The 17672-nt window shown below is 47.4% G+C and overlaps 2 protein-coding genes across 16 annotated transcripts in view; one reads left to right on the forward strand and one right to left on the reverse strand.

Moving 5' to 3' along the window:
* Window positions 1-8147, forward strand: part of LOC116426915 (latrophilin Cirl) — a 416178-nt gene extending 408031 nt beyond the window's left edge. For all 15 annotated transcript variants that reach the window (XM_076374220.1, XM_076374221.1, XM_076374217.1 and 12 more), the window contains one exon: window positions 585-8147. In XM_076374220.1, the coding sequence (XP_076230335.1) occupies window positions 585-1376 (792 nt within the window). In that variant the 3' untranslated portion in view covers window positions 1377-8147. The remainder of the gene's footprint in view (window positions 1-584) is intronic.
* Window positions 8148-8249: 102 nt separating this feature from the next.
* On the reverse strand, window positions 8250-10387 carry LOC116426943 (ankyrin repeat domain-containing protein 16). The gene is made up of 3 exons (XM_031976677.2): window positions 9896-10387; window positions 9059-9322; window positions 8250-8723 (listed from the first exon to the last, which is right to left on the reverse strand). The coding sequence occupies exons 1-3, from the start codon at window positions 10200-10202 to the stop codon at window positions 8362-8364; spliced, it is 933 nt and encodes a 310-aa protein (XP_031832537.2). The 5' UTR covers window positions 10203-10387; the 3' UTR covers window positions 8250-8361.
* Between the last annotated feature and the right edge of the window lie 7285 nt (window positions 10388-17672).

Genomic DNA, 17672 nt, shown 5'->3' on the forward strand with positions numbered 1-17672 from the left:
ACGTTCGCACGACCCCGGCTGCAACGACCGATCCCGAAGTCTCTTCACCCGCGGAAGTACGAAGACGAACGGACGTATTTTCTTTGCCGACGACCGTGTAGCTCGTTCCCTGTGTGTGTTTCATTTATGTTCAGTAGAAAACGAATGAAAGAGATCGCGGGACTTGTCGATGACCATATAGCATTTGTACATATCATACAGCACGTACGGAATTTTCTCACTCATCCCTTCCACCATGCATGCGAGGCTCGCGGATTGTGTGAAACGTTCTCCGAGGCCGCCGAGGACCGTCCTCGGGGACTCGTTCCATTACTCGACTGATCGATGCCGTGGAAACGAAGGCCTTGCGTTTCAAAATTTCCACCGCGTGAGCACGCGAAAACCAAATGTATAACGACAACCATTCGATAGAAAAGAGACAAGTGTCTCTTAAGAGAACCCGCAAGGATCAACGTTCACATCATCGCGACGCATCCCCCGGTTACGAAACCAAATGACACGCAACCCATTATTTTCTGTTCGCCGTCGACCCCCGTCCATCAGCCAGAAACAACCCCGCTGAATCGAATCTATCTTTCCCACAGAACATTTCTTTTAAATCGTATTCCCGCGACTCCGGACACGGCGGCTCCGAGCAGGAGGACTCCCCCAGGACGCACAACACACTGACCCTAGGCCACTCGGGTCGGAACCGCGGCGGGCGTGGCATCAACGAGAACAACGAGATCAGCGGCACGAGGACCACCGGCGGCGGCAGGAGGGCCGCGATGCCGTACAATCACACGTACACGGAGATCATCGACGGCAGGGCGAACGGTCCGGGTCACCATCAGCTGCACGGCCATCACGGTCAGCACGTGCATCTGCCGCGCGGATTGGCGAACGAGGACGATCCGGTGTACGAGGAGATCGAGCGCGCCGGCGTCGGCGGCGGCGGAGAGATCCAGGTGTCCGACATGTCGGACGAGGACGGCAGGAGGCAGAGCGACATGAGCAGGCAGTCCTCGAGGAGTTACGGTGATCACAGGCCGCTGATACCGTACTCGCCCGCGACGGACAGGAACCTGGTGCACTACGGGCAGACGCTGACGGACCGCGGCGGCGGCGGCGGCAACATGCACTACGACCCGTCCGAGTACAGTCCCGCGGTCGAGAGGACCCTGAACGCTTGCTGGGAGAAGCTGCGGAAGCAGCAGGCGAGGTACGAGCGCGGCGAGCTGCCTCGCCTGCCGGCCACCTACGGCATACCGCCCCAGCAAGATCACACGAGAACGGTCGCGGTTCTGGACGGCCACACGGTCGTCTGTCACCTACAGCCGCAGACGGACATGTACACCGGCCGCGGGATGCCGCCGCCATCCTACAGCGAGTGTTAGGACACGCCCACGCCGGCGGGATCTCGTCGTCCTGTTGGTCTTCCGGGGCTAGGACGACGGACGCGCTCCTCGACGTCCGGTCACCGGTTGACGCCTGGACACTGGCCGTCGACGGAGCCCTGTCTAGACGACTGGACGCGTCGCCGACGGGCCGAGGAGCCGCGTCCTTGCCATGAACCAGGGGGTCCAGAAGTACCTAACACACCCCCTGACGACGACGACGACGACGACGACGATGACGACGATGACGAAGACGATGACGACGACTACGACGGTGGCTCGTTCCTGAAGGGGCCCACGATTCCGGAGCGACCAACGTGTCACGGGTCGCATCCCCGTTTGCCCAGAGCGCGCTCGGGGACAACGTTTTTAGCTCAAACGTGAACGCGGCTGCTCGACGGCTGGCCGCGTTTCATTAGCCATAACGATTTAAACCCGGGGCCGTCTGAGACCGGCCCCACCTATACATTTTTACGTTTCCGTTTCCATTTTCCGTTTTCCGTTGTTTCGAAGCCGTGGCAAGCCAAGAACCGCGTGGCTGCCAGTGGGAGGAGGACCCGACCTAGGACACCGGACACGACTCTCTCGCGTCTACTCGAGTGTGTGACCGCTGGGAATCGAATTCTGTAGCGATAGGACTATTAATAGTGCGACGGACCTCTGTTCGTAGGGTGTAAGCCGTAACCCGTTGTACCGTCGACGCGTGCGTAAACGGGATTGGTTTCGCAGTGACGAGTGTCGGCGCGGGGAACGATGACAGACGGAACGGCGGGAGCCTTGCTTCGGTCGGCGAGACCGAGGAGGCCGCTCCGCTATCGGGACCGGTTTCGAGGGACAGCTCTCGCTCGTCGTCGCTGGGAGATCGTTGTCGTCACGGAGCTGCGCGGAAGCGCGACCGCTTCCTTCCTCGTGTTTGTCCTTCGGCGACGACCGATTTATTATTAACGTTCGTCGCGCACCCTCGAAGCTCGTCCTCCGCGTGCGTTCCGTTGGCGATCGGGGGAACGTTCCTCGACGAATGTAGTCGATGCACTCGGTCCGCTTCGTTTGTTAACGAGAAGGCGTCGCGTTCGTTCGGCTCGCGGGTTGTGAGTATGCTTCGGTCGATGGCTCGCCGAGCGGACGGCGCGGATGAGGATTCAGTTAGACATATCGTCGTCGATGGGGACGACTCGGCGCGCGTCTCCTCGTTAAACGGTATCGGCGTGTATTCGATCGCGATTCCCCTCCCTATCCGTCGGGAATCGGTGACGACTCGATAAAGGGGTTAGCTTGTGTCTACTTTCGAGTGTCTCGCAGCGCCTAGTGACATATCGCTGTGTCCCCGAGACGCGTTAGCGAAGCGGAGAGAAGAAAAAAAAAAATGAATCATGTAATTACTTAATCGCAATATCGCATTATTATTAGTGATCGCATCGTAGATAGTTACTCTTGACGTCGATCGTTCGCGGCACCGGGCGGTCCGCCGCTCGGCGGGTAACGGAAAATATTCGCGGGATAAATCCTCAAGTTCCATAGAAGAGAAGGGAACGCGCCCATTCCGCGGGTCTCGATTTGGTTAAGGGACGGAGGCGAGGGGGAGTGATGATTTCCTTGCGGAGGGAAGAATTTGAAAAATCGAAAACGCATGGCTAAGGTACCTTTATCGGTCGTCTCAGCCAGCTCCTCATTGTACATTGCTTTGGAACGTTACGTTTTAGTCCCAGAATGTTATTTTTATAAATAAAAAATTATATATATATATATATATAAATGTATATGTATGTATACAGTAACGATATCATGTATGTATATATATATATTATATATATTTAATGAAATTCTCGCGGTGGGGAAGCGTGGGCGTGGCGAACAGAGAGTCGCACGAGAGGGGAGGAAAGGACAGGCACGAATATATAGATATACATATACATACATATATTATACATAGTGATACAAAGCGATTTTCCGAGCGACGTGGAAAAAGCGAAAGAAACTTAGTCACTGTTTTTTACTATTTTTTAAAAAACAAAAAGGTATATGTCGTAATACCGCGTAATCTAATGTGTAACTAAGGGAACCCGCGCGCTATTTATTTTTTATCATCCGTGAGTGTTATCTAATGTATAATTAGCGGTCGTGTAAAACGTGGACCGGCGATCGGGACCGCGAGAATCCCTTCCATTACCGTGAACCGATATCGGATCCAGTGGATCCCGCCTCGCGATCCCGGCCGTCCGCGTCCCGCTGGCGAAATTCTATGCTTGCAAGAAGATCATTCGTCGACTAACGGAGAATGACACCGTACTCGGCGGATCCAATTATCGAGCGATCGAAATGGGACCGACCGATAGGGCTCGGTATTCCTTCAGGACCGATGCGACTCGGGAAAGACACAAGTTGATTTGAACTGGGTTAACGAGCACGAGCACTGCGTTTCTTAGCCGCGTTACGAGCATTTGTTCCACCGGAAACCGATTCCACGAGCGAAGAGAAACCTGCCAAAATTCCTCTTAGACGCAGCGAGCGTCCTCTCGCGAAGCGAAGGTTCAACGGCGCGCATTAGTGCAACAGCGCGGACTCACTGTAACAGCGATGCTTTGAAGGTTGCTCGCCCGTTCGGGGCCACTCGCGAACTGTTACCGAGGCACGGGACCTCCATCCACGTAGACGGCTTGTCCAGCGTTTATCGTTACACGAGAACCGTTAAACGAGACTCTTAGTACTTGAAAGTGATATAGCGAGCGATGTACCTATGTATGAGCTAATGCAATAATTTTCTTATTCCTTTTTGTTACACCGTTCAAGAAAGTATTGTAATCAGCGGAGCTGTAGGAGACTTGAGCCAATTTTAAACCCAGGCAGAAGTTATTTAAAATTCGAAATAAAAAGTATTACCTTCGAATATATTTTTAACAGTATTTTTATTGGAAAGAGAGGAACAGTTGTGAAGAAGTACACCTTGTCGTTCGCCAGTTAATTGTTTCAGAGGACTTTCTGATTTGCCTTCATTCATTCGAGCACGATCAATGCATCGCAACTTAATGGAAAACACTGTCGCGTATGGCGACTCGAAAGCCACGAGAACGAGCGATTCTCGAAGCATCGCTGCGCTGATCTTCGCGTCGCGACGTTCGCGAGTACATTTCGTTCTAATTTATTCCCCTGCTCAGCCGGGCCGGCCGCGTGATCTTTCTCTCCGGCAAATCGTACGTTAAGGCGACTAACTCTATAGGCGAATTATAAAAGGAAAAAAAAAAACTAGCGATAATCAGCGTTGTTAAGGGTACCAGCTATAGTAAGCGTACGGACAGTTCCGCCGATCGTTTGGCGGGGAACGCGATTTGCTCATTCTGGCGTGGCGAGAAAAACCGTTCGCGGTATCCTGGTTTTCGCAGGCCCTTCGCACAAGCGTTTCGCGCGGGAACAAAGCAACCGGAAGCCCGTGCCAGTACACGCACGGTACGAACGAGCGTATGTGTATCAGTTTCTTCGAGCCACGTAAATTCTTGCCGTCTTGTTTCGCATCCGTAGACATCGAGCCACCGTGATTTCACACTCGATCGTCACGTGCCGTCGCCGTGGAAGCCGCGCCGTTTAACTTTCATACGTTTCTTTGTAATATTATCTTCCTTTCATTTTGTACATTCCCTTCGTTGCCATTGAAAGCCGCCCCGCGACATACATTCGAGTCAATTAACGCAACTCACGGATCCGTGTGCGTCGAATGGTGCTCGAGCCCGCGATAACCAATGAGAATCGAAGCTCCGAAAACGTTCGTTCCGTTCACCGAGACGTCCGATGGAAAAACGGAAACATGGAACCGTGCGGAGTCGTTCGACGTCCAGTGATCCTCGAGTTGGTTAGAAGGCGCGTTGCGGTACGTGACGGCGTTCCGTTTTAACGTTTTAAGGTTTCAATTGTTCGACGCGCGCGTCAGCGGTCACCGAGCGTGATCGCTGGCCGCAAGTTTCACCGACCGTTCTCTGCACCGTTTTCAGGGTCGTGTTCGCGAGCTCGGGGGTGGAAATGTCACCGGACGAGCCGTCGGCCGCGTCCCGACGACGATGCCCGCGTGCCAGCCAGTCGTAGAATTTTTGTACGAGCGGAAGGTCTTGCCCGCGGAACGACTACTGCCAGATATATAATCGTAAATGCTGCCACATTCCATCCGTTCGACTTATCGTAATCGAGAAACAGATAGAAAGGGGGATAAGGTGTACGAGCCAAGTACACGGACGGCGACAACATTTGGAGCGCACTCTGCCTGGTGAATAGAGGCGACCGATTTACGATTTGCATATCCGAGTCTTTGGTTTTTCCTTTTCTTTTTCTTCGTCGTTTCGTATCCTTTTCCTTTGCACCGATAACGGCGTAACCGGCGGGCCATTGAAGATAAAGAGAACACCCGTAGACACACATATACCCTGCAAAGGCGTGCAACTTGTTCGACTCGAATCGCGAACGAAGGGAATAAGAATGTTTATTGCGAGTTCTGTTTCATCGAATTTCTTCCCGCACTCAAGCGCGTTCGATATGATTTCATGCGATTCCAGTTACAAATTGAGCATCGAACGAAACCGAACGGTCGTCGGTGCGCCTCTCTCCGTTGTCGTTCTCCCGTTCGAACCCCGAGAATTCGTTCGACTCGCGGATCCGTTCGCAGAGGCAACCGTGTTCGTTTGTGGACTTTGATTTTCCGCGGGAGCATTCCACTGTGATCCGATAATTTGCACGCCTCTGTACCACGTCACGTCTCTTGAAGGTTTGTTGCGTGTGAAAAGGGGAGAGAGATAGCGTTTATCGTCGGGAAACTCTCGAAGCAAGGTGTATATAATGTAAATAGGGCTTTGTACATGTTGAACACTTGTAATTGTAAATGGAAAAATGCGTGGGGAATAGAGAGAGAGAGGGAGAGAAAGCGTGCGCGAAAGGGTGCCGAGAGTGTAGAATGCGTGAGACGAGACTAGAGAGAGATCGAGGGAAAAAAAAAGAGAGAGAACGATCGAGCGAGAGGATTTAATGTGAACACAGAAGAAAAATACACTAGATAAGACAAGTTACTAGTAAGTAGTGAATATTACAGTGACTATTATCGTGATGGCGGATGCGTGAGGCGGTTAACTTAAGTCCCCCAATTGCGTAAATTAGTTAATGTGTAAATAAATTAAGCGAGGAAGTAAAATATTAAATGAAAGCCCAAGTAATCATTGGATATTTATAACGAGTCTCCACCGAATGAGAGAACGGAACGAGCAAAACAAAAACAATCGCAGATAACGAAGAACACACGGGAAATGGAAGAGAAGTAGGTTCGACGAGAGAAGGAGGGGAAAAGCGAAACAGAATACATGGACTCGAGTACTCGTCCGTGCGTTAGGTCGCTGTTGCGAGAGAGAAACGTTAGGGGAGAGGATCAGCTCAGACCGGAAAAGGGACAGAAAAAAGGGAAAAGTCAAAAGGAACATGCGGAGAGAGCAGGAGAAAGACAAACGACCAGAAAAGGGAACGTTTAAGATTGTGCAACAATTAATCAGATGAACAGATATACAGTGCATGTTTTATCCTTAGCTGTTTTATAAATATTAAATCTAACCCTCCTCCATCCGTCACACCTTCTCCTCCTTTCTCCCTCTCTCTCTCTCTCTCTCTTTCTCTCTGTCTTTCTCTCTGTCTTTCTCTCTTTGTACACGAACAGAAACACCTACACACCGACACACAAACACAAATACGAACAGACACACACCGAGACACGACGCACACAACTTTGCCCCCTTCCTCCTCCTCCAAGCGACAAATTGTACGCGAGATCTAATCTTCTCTCCGATCGAGTACACAGCTCCGGACTGTCCAATTTTCGAGATACGTTCCTTTCGATCGTGCGTACCGTTTCCTCGTTAATTTTCGTCCCACCCGTACGCAGCTAAAGCAAACGAGCCACCGAACGAACCACGACCGCAACGTCCTACGAGATACTTACGCTGTCTAACGATCTTTCGTTTCGCGCGCGAAGGAAGAGCAAAGAGAACAAATAAGAACTACGGGATAAACTGTACGCGAGAGAGGTTGCAGAATGGAGAAAGTCGAACCGATCGCGGAGAATACCGCGAGATCAAAGACACGCGTGCGCACACCGTCAGCATCCCCCCGAAACTCCAACCCCCTTCGATTCCTCATCAACCTGTTGAAAGTATCGGAATATCGTCCGAATCGACTGTTTTTCTAAACCGTTTGGCCCAAGACACACACGCGCACACACCCGCAGACAGACAAAGACGCACGCGCGCGAAGTGTATCGCGTCGCGTACCGACAACTCGCAGAATTTCAAGCAAAACGCATGGAACTCGCGACGATTCTGTGATCTTACCGTTTATGTTTTTTCCTGTTTGTAAGTGATATTTAAAATGGTAACCGAAACGCGTTACGAGCACGTTTTAGCGAGTGAAAACACATACATCGATACACACACGACACACACACACACACGCATACACATAAACACACACATGCGCGCGACCTTCTTTTCCGTGGAATCCATCGCCTGCCTGCGCACGCTAACAAAAGACAACAGAAAGATATACAAGTAAAGGGGAAGACCGAAGAATAAAGTGAAGAAGACAATGAAGATGAATGAATGAAGATTTCAAAACAAAGACGAACAAAGAAGAATGTAAAATCTAGGTATCTCCGATCTACTAAGAGCCTCGGTTTCTTCATTTTTGTATGCTTCTTTAAGACTGTCTGATACAGGAAAAAAGGATAAATAAATGTGTACCAATCTCTAAACACGATCTGTATCATTTCGTTCACCCCGAATGCGAGGAAAACGTTAATGGAACGAAGAGGGTTTAAAGAGAATCGAAGAATTCAGATTATCAAATAAAACAAACGAATTTTCCAATCCTATCTTTGTGTCTTTATTGCGTAGAAATATATAATAATGAAAAGTCACTCGCAGAGTGCGAAGCGTTCCGGTGTAAAATAGAATTTTAATACGGGGGGATCTTATTTCACAGCTCCAAATTCCATTAAGCATTCAATTGTGTCTACTTGATTGCTCCTGCGCGCTGCGACCAATGGTGTCACGTTAAACAATGCTTCCGTGTGTACATCGATTAATTTGTTGTTTAAAATATATCGAATAGCATCGGAGTTCCCCGTTAACGCAGCTATGTGCAAAATTGTCTGACCCACGTTGTCCGTTGCTCCCGTGTCAGCTCCTAGCTCGATCATTTGTATCATTGCGGCTAAATGACCTCCTTTTATCGACTCGTGTAGAGCAGTCGCTCCGGAGGAATCCTTAGCATTTAGTAGATCGGGATTTAGCGCCGCGAGTCGTTCGATTAATGGCTGATGACCGTGAAATGCTAAAGGTAAGTAAAACGATTTAATAATTATCGCAAAATCATTCTTATTTAACCCCTTGCCCTTAGACTTATTTTTCAACTGTGATTGATACAACAACTCTGTCAGTAGGAATTTGTTGAAAACAGATAAAAATCCTATCCATATTGTACGTCTATGTTTGCCCTAGAATATAATAATTGATAAAAGAAGATTAATACTTAACTTGAAGTCAAAGGAATTGAGTAGCATTCATGTTTGTTAAATTCTATTTAAAATGTTCACCACGAGTCTCGCAGGTTGTTGTGAGACAAGGGGTTAAATATACAATCGGTATTTGTCACGTAAAAATTTCTACCGGCAATGTGCATGGGACTACGGCCATTATTACTTTTCGCATCGATGCATTTCGCCGAGTGATTCAACAACAAATCGAAAGCATTTAGATCGCCCGAACGGCAAACAATATGGAACGGTGTCCAACCATCTTTATTTCGGAAAAACGGATTCGCTTTTGCTTCTAAAAGCGCGACAATACAGCTGCAGGCTTCGCTGCCAGTTTTGGTACATGCCAGCATAAGTGGAGTCCAATCGGCGCGCTTTAAAGAGTCTGCATCAGCTCCTTCAAGAATAAAAAGCTTTTAATCTACTATGAGAAATGATTGAAATCGATTAGATAAAAGTTCCGCTACTCGGGCAACTATATTTAACGCTAAGTCTACGGGACGCGTCAATTTGACGCATATTAAATGTTACAAACATTATTTAGTAAATGTATCTATCGATGTTAATTGATGCGATAACACAAATGTGTATTTTAATTACCGAATCTTTAACACGTTGACTGCCATGGTGGTCACCGGTGAACGGAGCTTCCAAAATACTTGAAAACAATTGCCGTAAGAAAATTGATATTGAATCAAAACACTTAGTAGCACAAGAAGATAGATAATATAGGTGTGTACTGTAATATCAAAATGTTAGTAATTGTTTCTAATACTATTTTCCTCTATTATAAAGGAATTAATCTTACTATAACAAAACACTCGAAATTCTCATGGCAGTCAACGCGTTAAACCTCTAACTCCCAAAATCGAAATGAACCAACGTCAAATTTGTTAAAACCAATGGAATAAACTGTACAATAAATACCGGTAAACCTAGTGTTAAGATACAAACAATTTGTATTAAACACCTTTTTCTAGCAAATATTTCAGAATTTCACTGTGACTAAATTGGGCTGCCTCGTGCAAGGGTCTCTTCATACCTTTGTTAGCAACATCGATTTTATAGTCAGGCTTATCAAAGAATTCGCATAAATAACGAACAATATTCAAATGGCCTTCGCGCGCCGCAACGTGCAACGCAGTGTCGCCGGAAGTGGAATGTCGGAAGATTGTCCAATCTTGAATATTATATTTCGAAACAAGAGTTTCCACTCTAGGTAAATCACCGCTTTGACAAGCGCGCAGAAAATCTCGTGATAGGTTAGGTACCTCCATTGTACTTAACAATTATTCTGCACGAACTTCGAAACATGCGTGGCAAAAGATTGATTAAATAATTTATTGTGACAAAATATAATAAAGAAATGAAATAGAGCTTTAGAAGTGAAACAACTACTTGCCCTAAATGAAAATAAATATGTTAATACTTGAATTAACTGCAGTCACTAGATGGCTTTCAACTTTTGTTCATAGCCTACCAGCGAATCTTGCTATTTAGTAAAATTGATAAAGATTCTGCTAACAGAATCTATATTATATTCTATTTTTATAAATGTAAGATGACAATTATATTTTTCTTTATATAAATTAACACGTATTTGATATTATTAAATAGTGTTTATTTCTTATGTTAGTTTAGTTTACGGTCGACCTAGAAATTAATAACAATATAGATGATGTATGCAACGCAATTTTTTGTATATCGTTCTGTATTACCGATAGAATTTATGCCTAAAACCTCGAAGATCTCTGTACCATTTCAGTATCGCGGTCGATGTTACCAATAATACAAGATGTTAGGCTTGTTAGCTGGAATCGAATTAGCTGTACAAGGAGATTTATCACAGATGGCGTCACGAAACAAAGACAATTTCTAGTGTGCGATTTTATCATTCTAAGATAATTATAACATAATTTTCATTTAGAAAATTACGTCTTTATGTTGTCTGATTATTGCAACTTCAATTATCAGATAAAATATAATTCTTATAATTGCCAACCATAATAGCAGAGGGCAAAACAAAACGTGTGCTTTTTACACGACCGACAATCCAAACCATTGGGCCCTATATTATCAGCACTCTGTTGATATCATTATTTCTGTTACCTTATGACAAGATAGCATGGCTGGTTGCCTATCAAGTGGGATAAACTAATTGATTCTTTTAACAACTAGATGGCTTCAGCATGTTTTGTCTCCAAATGTAAAGCTCGATACTATTATAATGCATGGAGATGTAATTATTTTCAATAAGATCATATAAACGAATGAAATAAAAAATGTTAATTCAATATTCTATTGTTTAAGTCCAGGTGGCTTAATTTAAAACTACGAGCCACTCTGCAAATAATAAAATCACATGTAGAAACAAAATGTTATAAATATAAATCCACACATTGTTTTGTTAAAAAGTTATCGCAACAACGTATGAAAATTAACCACCGATTCGAGACTTTTACAGTCTGCAGGAAGCAATGGTTATTCCTTAATATTCATTCATACATTTATTCCTTCAACGTTTTCCATTATTCGCCACGTATTATACAAGCACTAATTCGTAGCGAACCCATCGTGCGTTACATTTTATTATATAATAACAGGGACGGAGTTAATAACTGCACACACGAAACAATTAATTAGTTCAATTAGTTAATGTTCCCAACGGAACGCCAGCTTCTTTTGCTCACTAACTCGGTAACGCTAATGCAGCCGACCATAGAACCGTTTTGAAAGTAAAATTAATCGTGCGAAACCTATCCTCGCACGTGAGTCATAAAGATCTCGCAATTATAACGTCATAATTGAATCACAGGGTGCGCGTCAGTACAGCGTGGTGCGTCGGAGCCCTTTCTACTTTTCGCCGATCAACCGAAACAAACAAAGAGAATCAATGGAACGAGAAACGATTAGACATAAGGGTTTTTCCCACGGAATCTCTCCTTTGTCCCGTTCGAATTCTCTCCGTCTAGATTCGATTGCATTCGGTTTCGATTTCCCGTATTCGTGGGACAATATATTAACAACCCCGCGACAGTCTCCGAATAATGGTACCTTCGCGGCGCAGTTTCAAGGGAACCGTAGTTATTAGTTTACATAGAAAGACGGTTTCGTTCTTTACGCGGAATTTCCATAACCGTTATGCCGGCGCGAGATAACAATGCAAATAATTAACCACCAATAAAGCGTTTCCGGGCAGGTTGTGCAACCGAGCGTGCGTGTGTTCGTGTACGCGACGAGCGTGCATCGCGAGAAAATCGCTTCGCGTGAACGTTCAAGGTTCGATTAAAACCATCCACCTTTCGCTTCGGTGTAATTGACGGACTGAAGACGCGTCCGCTAATTCTTGTTGTTCGCGGTCATCGTCGATATCGTTCCTTTGTAGCAAAAGTAACGAAGACCTTGTATAGCCGTCCACGCTACCAGCATCATTACCGTTTGATAAATGATTTTTCGGCATCGCTGAAATGACCGTCCGTTTTTCCGGTAATTCATCTTCAGCGAATACCGAAACAAAGCGTCGAGGAAACCATGGCCGGTTCAATAGTCTTTATTATAATGAACACAATGGCACTCATCAATCATCGCATTATTAATGACCAACGTTTAGCAACAATAGTTATCCAAAGTCGAATAAATCATTAGTAGAACATAAGATTAAACGAGCATAATAATTATTACGATAGGAGTCCATTAGCTTTCACGTACGAATCAACTCTTTCGTATTTGCTAATCGATCTACGTACGAACCTCGAAGTGTTCGAGGAACTGATTCAGATAGTTCGAACTGGAAAACCGAGAATTCTCCGTATCTTTTTACGCCTCGGGGTTAAAACGGTTTGGCGATTATTAAGGAACTCATTGCTCATAGAAAAGCTGTTATTATCGTGCGCAAGGGAACCGACGTATGATACAAGGATTTATTTATAACCGGCCGCAAAGGATGTGGCTGTTGCAAAGGACACTCCGTCTCCATCGCATTATTTCATAGGACGGATAATCAACGGCAGCCTCGAGTAGCGAAGGTTCTATTTTCGAATAGGAAGCGAGCGTTTCCGTGTGCACGAGCACGCGAAAGAAGACGTGTTGGAAACGAACAGCGTAGAATAAATCCGCGACGTCGTCGTCGGCGTCAGAGGCAGCGGCAGCGGCAGCGGCGGGTTAGGTTGGCCCGTGCTGGCTCACTCGCTCCCGCTCGCCTGTTATTCTTGTTTTCTGACTGGCGCCAGCTGATAGACGTCGTACAGGGATCCCGCGCAATTAAAGAATCAATTTTGCGTCGAATTATAGCTATCGAGTCCGAGGAAAACGACGTGTTATTATAGGCCTGCCGGATTGTACCGTTCCGCCGGCGATGACTTCTTTCGATCCCGTCGACGATCTCCGCGAGGATCGAAAGAATTTCAATGGATATCGTCCGCAGAACGAAATTAAAACGTAATCGAAGTCGTAACACAAAATGCTCTCTACGCGGCAGGGAAATAAAAGAATCGGACGTGTTCCGCGGCGGCGGTCGCGCCGCGTTCCTCCTTCTCGCGGAGCGGAGGTAATAAGCGTTCCTTTTGATCCTTTAGGGCGGTACGCGAAGCGTGAATTTTTCCCGACGCGAACCTGCTAACCGCCCGACCAAAAATAGCGTCTACCACGCTCGACTGTTTACCGCTAATTGTGCACCGAATAAAATCATAACGTTAATTAGCTCTTAGTGCCAGCCTGATCGCCGGATAGAAGATAGTCCCGGCATTCCTTTATATAGATCTCCGTTCGTAAAGGATCGATCGATTAACGAGTTCTGATTGCCCAGTTCGCGAACCCGCCGTATATATTCTTCGTGCATCGCATAAATTAAGTTCGCGATGTGGGTTGAAAGGAGATTCGTCGTATGCAAATTGTCGATCGATTGCCGGTACCGCGGGGTGAATTATACCCGTGTTGCCCGATGTTATGGCTGACAAAGGCACGGCTGGTACCGTCGTCATCCGAGTGCTTTACGGACCAACGTAGTAATCAAACGATACAGAAAGTTGCCGACTCGAACTATCCCGATACACCTTGTAACCGCGCCAGAGGACTGGGTCAATTCGCTCTGTACGCGAATACAGAAACCGGGGGATTTATCAATCTTTATCGCTCATAATGTTACGAGCATGCCATGTACGCGTTGCGTGCGGGAACTCGGAGACTTCAACGCGTGTAGATACCCTTACATTTTTAGCCGAGGTGCAACGCTCTCCCAGTTTCCGATGGATTATGACACGGACGAACACGAGTTTACGGTCTGTAAAGTATTTCGAGGATTTTGGTGATTCGTGAATATTGGAGATATCGTAAAAATATTGTTCAAAGTGAAATCGTCCACAGTCATCGGACCGAAGTCGCTTCTACGAAACTTGCGGGTTACCATTCACTGTCACCTTGCTATTTCTACGCTGCTGAGCGATTTCAATCCGGATGTTACACGATCGCCAACAAAATGATCACGGGCAGCAGGACGTTTAAATCAACTGCTCAACGGTCGTCTGCTCGTTAACGAATTTCCTGTATCGCGTGAACGTCAGTCCGAGTTCACGGCGGGCTGATCGATAACCGGTCGGCCGAATGTTTGATCGATCCGCATTGGCATTGACCTTAAACAGCCCACGGCCAAACATCTCGGACGGAGAGAGGAAAAAAAAAACTCGTGCCTGGAAGCCGTTCGGCTTGCACAGTATCGCGACGATCCGCATTGCGTAATCCATAATTTTATACAAATTAAGGAACGATAAGCGTGATCACCGTCTTCGTAATTGTTGCCTCGTACAGCCGCCATTATGGATAATCGCTTTTGAAACGGCGACGCCAGGTGCAAAAGTTCTTTCAGCAGCCGGCAACGCGCTCCTCGATCCTCCGTTTCTACTTTCGACAATCGGAACGCTAGAAATCAATGTTCCAACGCGGAAATAAATTTCTCTCTATATTAATCTCTCTCTAATTATTCGACTCGGTTTGTTTCGCGTTGTCCGTACGTCGTGTTCGCAAGTTCGTTCCCGCTTCGTGAAAAGAAGATTCGTCACGAATATTTAATCAGTCCCGCGAAAAAGAAATTGGACAGAATTCAGGCTGAAAAATATGACTTAAGACATTCCTTCGTTCCTGCTGCGTCACGCTTCTGTCTACATACCACGAGAATTCAGTTGGAATTCCTCTGACGACGGATCTCATCCAGCGCCGTTACACAACGTCCCCGAAACGCTCGGAAATCGGTAAATTTCTAGGTTTATCTGTATGGGGAAACAATCGACGGATCCGCGGAAAAAAGAGGCGTCGGGTTACAAAATCCTCGGAATTACATAATTAGTGAGGAAATCGTTGTCGAAAACGCTGAAGGATCGGAGAGCGGCGGAGCCAGATCGGGCCGATCCTCCAGCAGGTTTGCACGAGATTCTTCGGCGTGCAAGTTCAAGGCTCCGTGAGCGATACGGATACCTGCAAGGTCACCGAGTGTGCAAATACCGTGATTATAGCCGCGTACAGGTGCAGGTAGCTTTCTCATTGTCGGGAGATGAGACGAGGCTGACGTAAACGGCACGTAAATCAGAACTCTCGAGCATCGTTGCTCGCCTGCGTATAATCCTTCGAATAACATCCCGACGTCACGGCAAGCGCCACTGGACGGTTTTGCTCGGGCTCGCACGGACACCTTTCCTCGCCCGCGGAACAGGCAATTCCTGCGGCGTTGCTCAATGGAAACGGGGGAATTAATCATCGGCGGCGGTATTACTCACTCGACCCCGAAATATCCGATGGAAGTCGGAGAAACAGAGTGTAAAGGTCCCTTCATTCATAACCCGTGAATCCAGCAACCTAGATCGAGCAACGCGACCGGTTCCGATCGGCTCGACTTTCTCAATTTCTTCTTTTTCCCCCGCGTCGGACAGATCCTTACGCGAGTTCCGCGCATTCTTTCGATCGTGATTATAGGAACGCCACTGCCGATAATCATAATTTTCCGTTTTGAAATCTCTTACGTTGGGAAAGTCGGTTTTCCATTTTCCTTAGCGTCTGTGCAGAAAGAAACGACTACCTAGAGGCATGTAGTTTCAAATTACCTTGAAGAAAAGGGTAACGAGGCACTAGAAGCGAAGCATCGATGCGATAGCTTCATTTTTTATCAACGTTACTCGCGTGCTTCGCGTACAATCGATTAATACTACGGCCGAGGCAATTTACGTTTCGGTGCTTCCCATCGGACGCGATTAAGCCTGGAAATTCGAATTGCACCTCCATCTTGAGCTCAAAGCAAAATTAGAAACCTGTTTTACCGGTGGTTAGCACAATCAACTCCATTCCTCGCGTTTCTTCTAAACAAATCTAAGATCCGACCGATAACAGGAGCAACGGCAACGTGCTTCCCGGTGAAATTCAGGCTCGAAGTTGATAATATTGGCCAGCGGTTTCGCGTTGCGCGAGGTCTGGGTTAATCACCTCTCTCTCCCCTTGCCGCGAGATCGACGCGGCTGGCGGTAGATCGCGTACAAAGGATGAAACAATTATTTCGAGGTCATGGTCGGATCGCTAGCCGTGGAAAATGTGTGCCGCATCGATTGTCTTCGACGCGGCCGTAATGCACGCGGGAAGCGTCCACGATAAAGCGTCGTGTCCGATGACGCCGATAAGCCGGATAGGAATATCGACCAGAGCTGGTACCGCGTGTAATTATGCGGACTATTCGGTTCGCGGGTTCCGGTACCATCGCGTATCACTTTGCAACTATTCGAGCCGGCCCGCTATTGTTCCGTCTACGCTATCGCCGGCCGTTTTGTAAACGTCCCGGCCGGTTAACTGAATTTCGTACTAATTCGCCTCCTCGAAAGACGGCCGTTAATTGCCGGGCACTGAAATCACGGCAATTCCCCCGGCGCGCTTACCTCCGGCCTAATCTTAAATCAAACTTTAGTTTCTGCACGCCAGCACGGATCAGAGTTTAGCAACGAGCTCTGCTTAACGTTACGTAGGAACGTGTGCCACGCTGAACCGTGGAACTTTTGCAAGTAATTTAGCCGCGGCGCAGAATCGATTGCGAAATTCTTTAAGTTATGAAACGAAGCTAGATGTTCCTCGGTTCTCTTATTGCAAACGATCGAGATTATTCACGACAAACGTGGGAGAACCGATGGAAAGCCGGAATCGTATTGAACGTACCGAGCACTTTACAAGGAAACTCAAAACGGAATCTAGCAACCACGCCAACCAGAATAGAAGACAATACGATCAGCCGACTCGCGATTTTTAAATACACGTAACGCGACGAAAGTTTCTAATTTCCCTTCCTAGGAACAGTCGTCGACACCGCGCGAAGAAAATTCCAATATAGATCGGCCCCCTGTTCCATCGCGGCCAGAGAAGATTCACCTGTTCATCGGCGTTCCGTGCGCACCCGTTCGCCGCGCCATCGAATTCCCCGCGTGACCGCTTCAAGGAAGCCGCAAAACCCAGCTCCGCCGGCAGACGGGTGCAGCATTCCAGGCCGCCGCGACGACGCAACCAGGGTCGGTTCCCGAGCATCCGGAGCAGAAGGGTGCATCGAAAACAATTCCCGGGATACACCTGATTCCCCGGCCGGGAACCGTCGAGCGTTTTCCCCCCTCGAACGGGTCGGTCGTAGTCAGGTGGAAGGAGGTGGAAGGTGGAGTTACCGGTGACGAGTCTCGGTCGAGCTCTCGCGGCCTCTGGTAGGGGCCCCCTTGGCACCGGCGGGCGCGTACCCT

The sequence above is a fragment of the Nomia melanderi genome, chromosome 2, assembly GCF_051020985.1.
Source record: "Nomia melanderi isolate GNS246 chromosome 2, iyNomMela1, whole genome shotgun sequence".
In the NCBI taxonomy this organism is placed as follows: Eukaryota; Metazoa; Arthropoda; class Insecta; order Hymenoptera; family Halictidae; genus Nomia; species Nomia melanderi.

Coding starts and splice junctions, on each gene's coding strand:
- LOC116426943 (XM_031976677.2), bottom strand. CDS start 10,202: ATGGAGGTACCTAACCTATCACGAGATTTTCTGCGCGCTTGTCAAAGC. Junction 9,323..9,895: donor GAAATATTTGCTAGAAAAAG/GTGTTTAATACA, acceptor TTATTCTTGAAG/GAGCTGATGCAGACTCTTTA. Junction 8,724..9,058: donor TAGTCCCATGCACATTGCCG/GTAGAAATTTTT, acceptor ACTTACCTTTAG/CATTTCACGGTCATCAGCCA.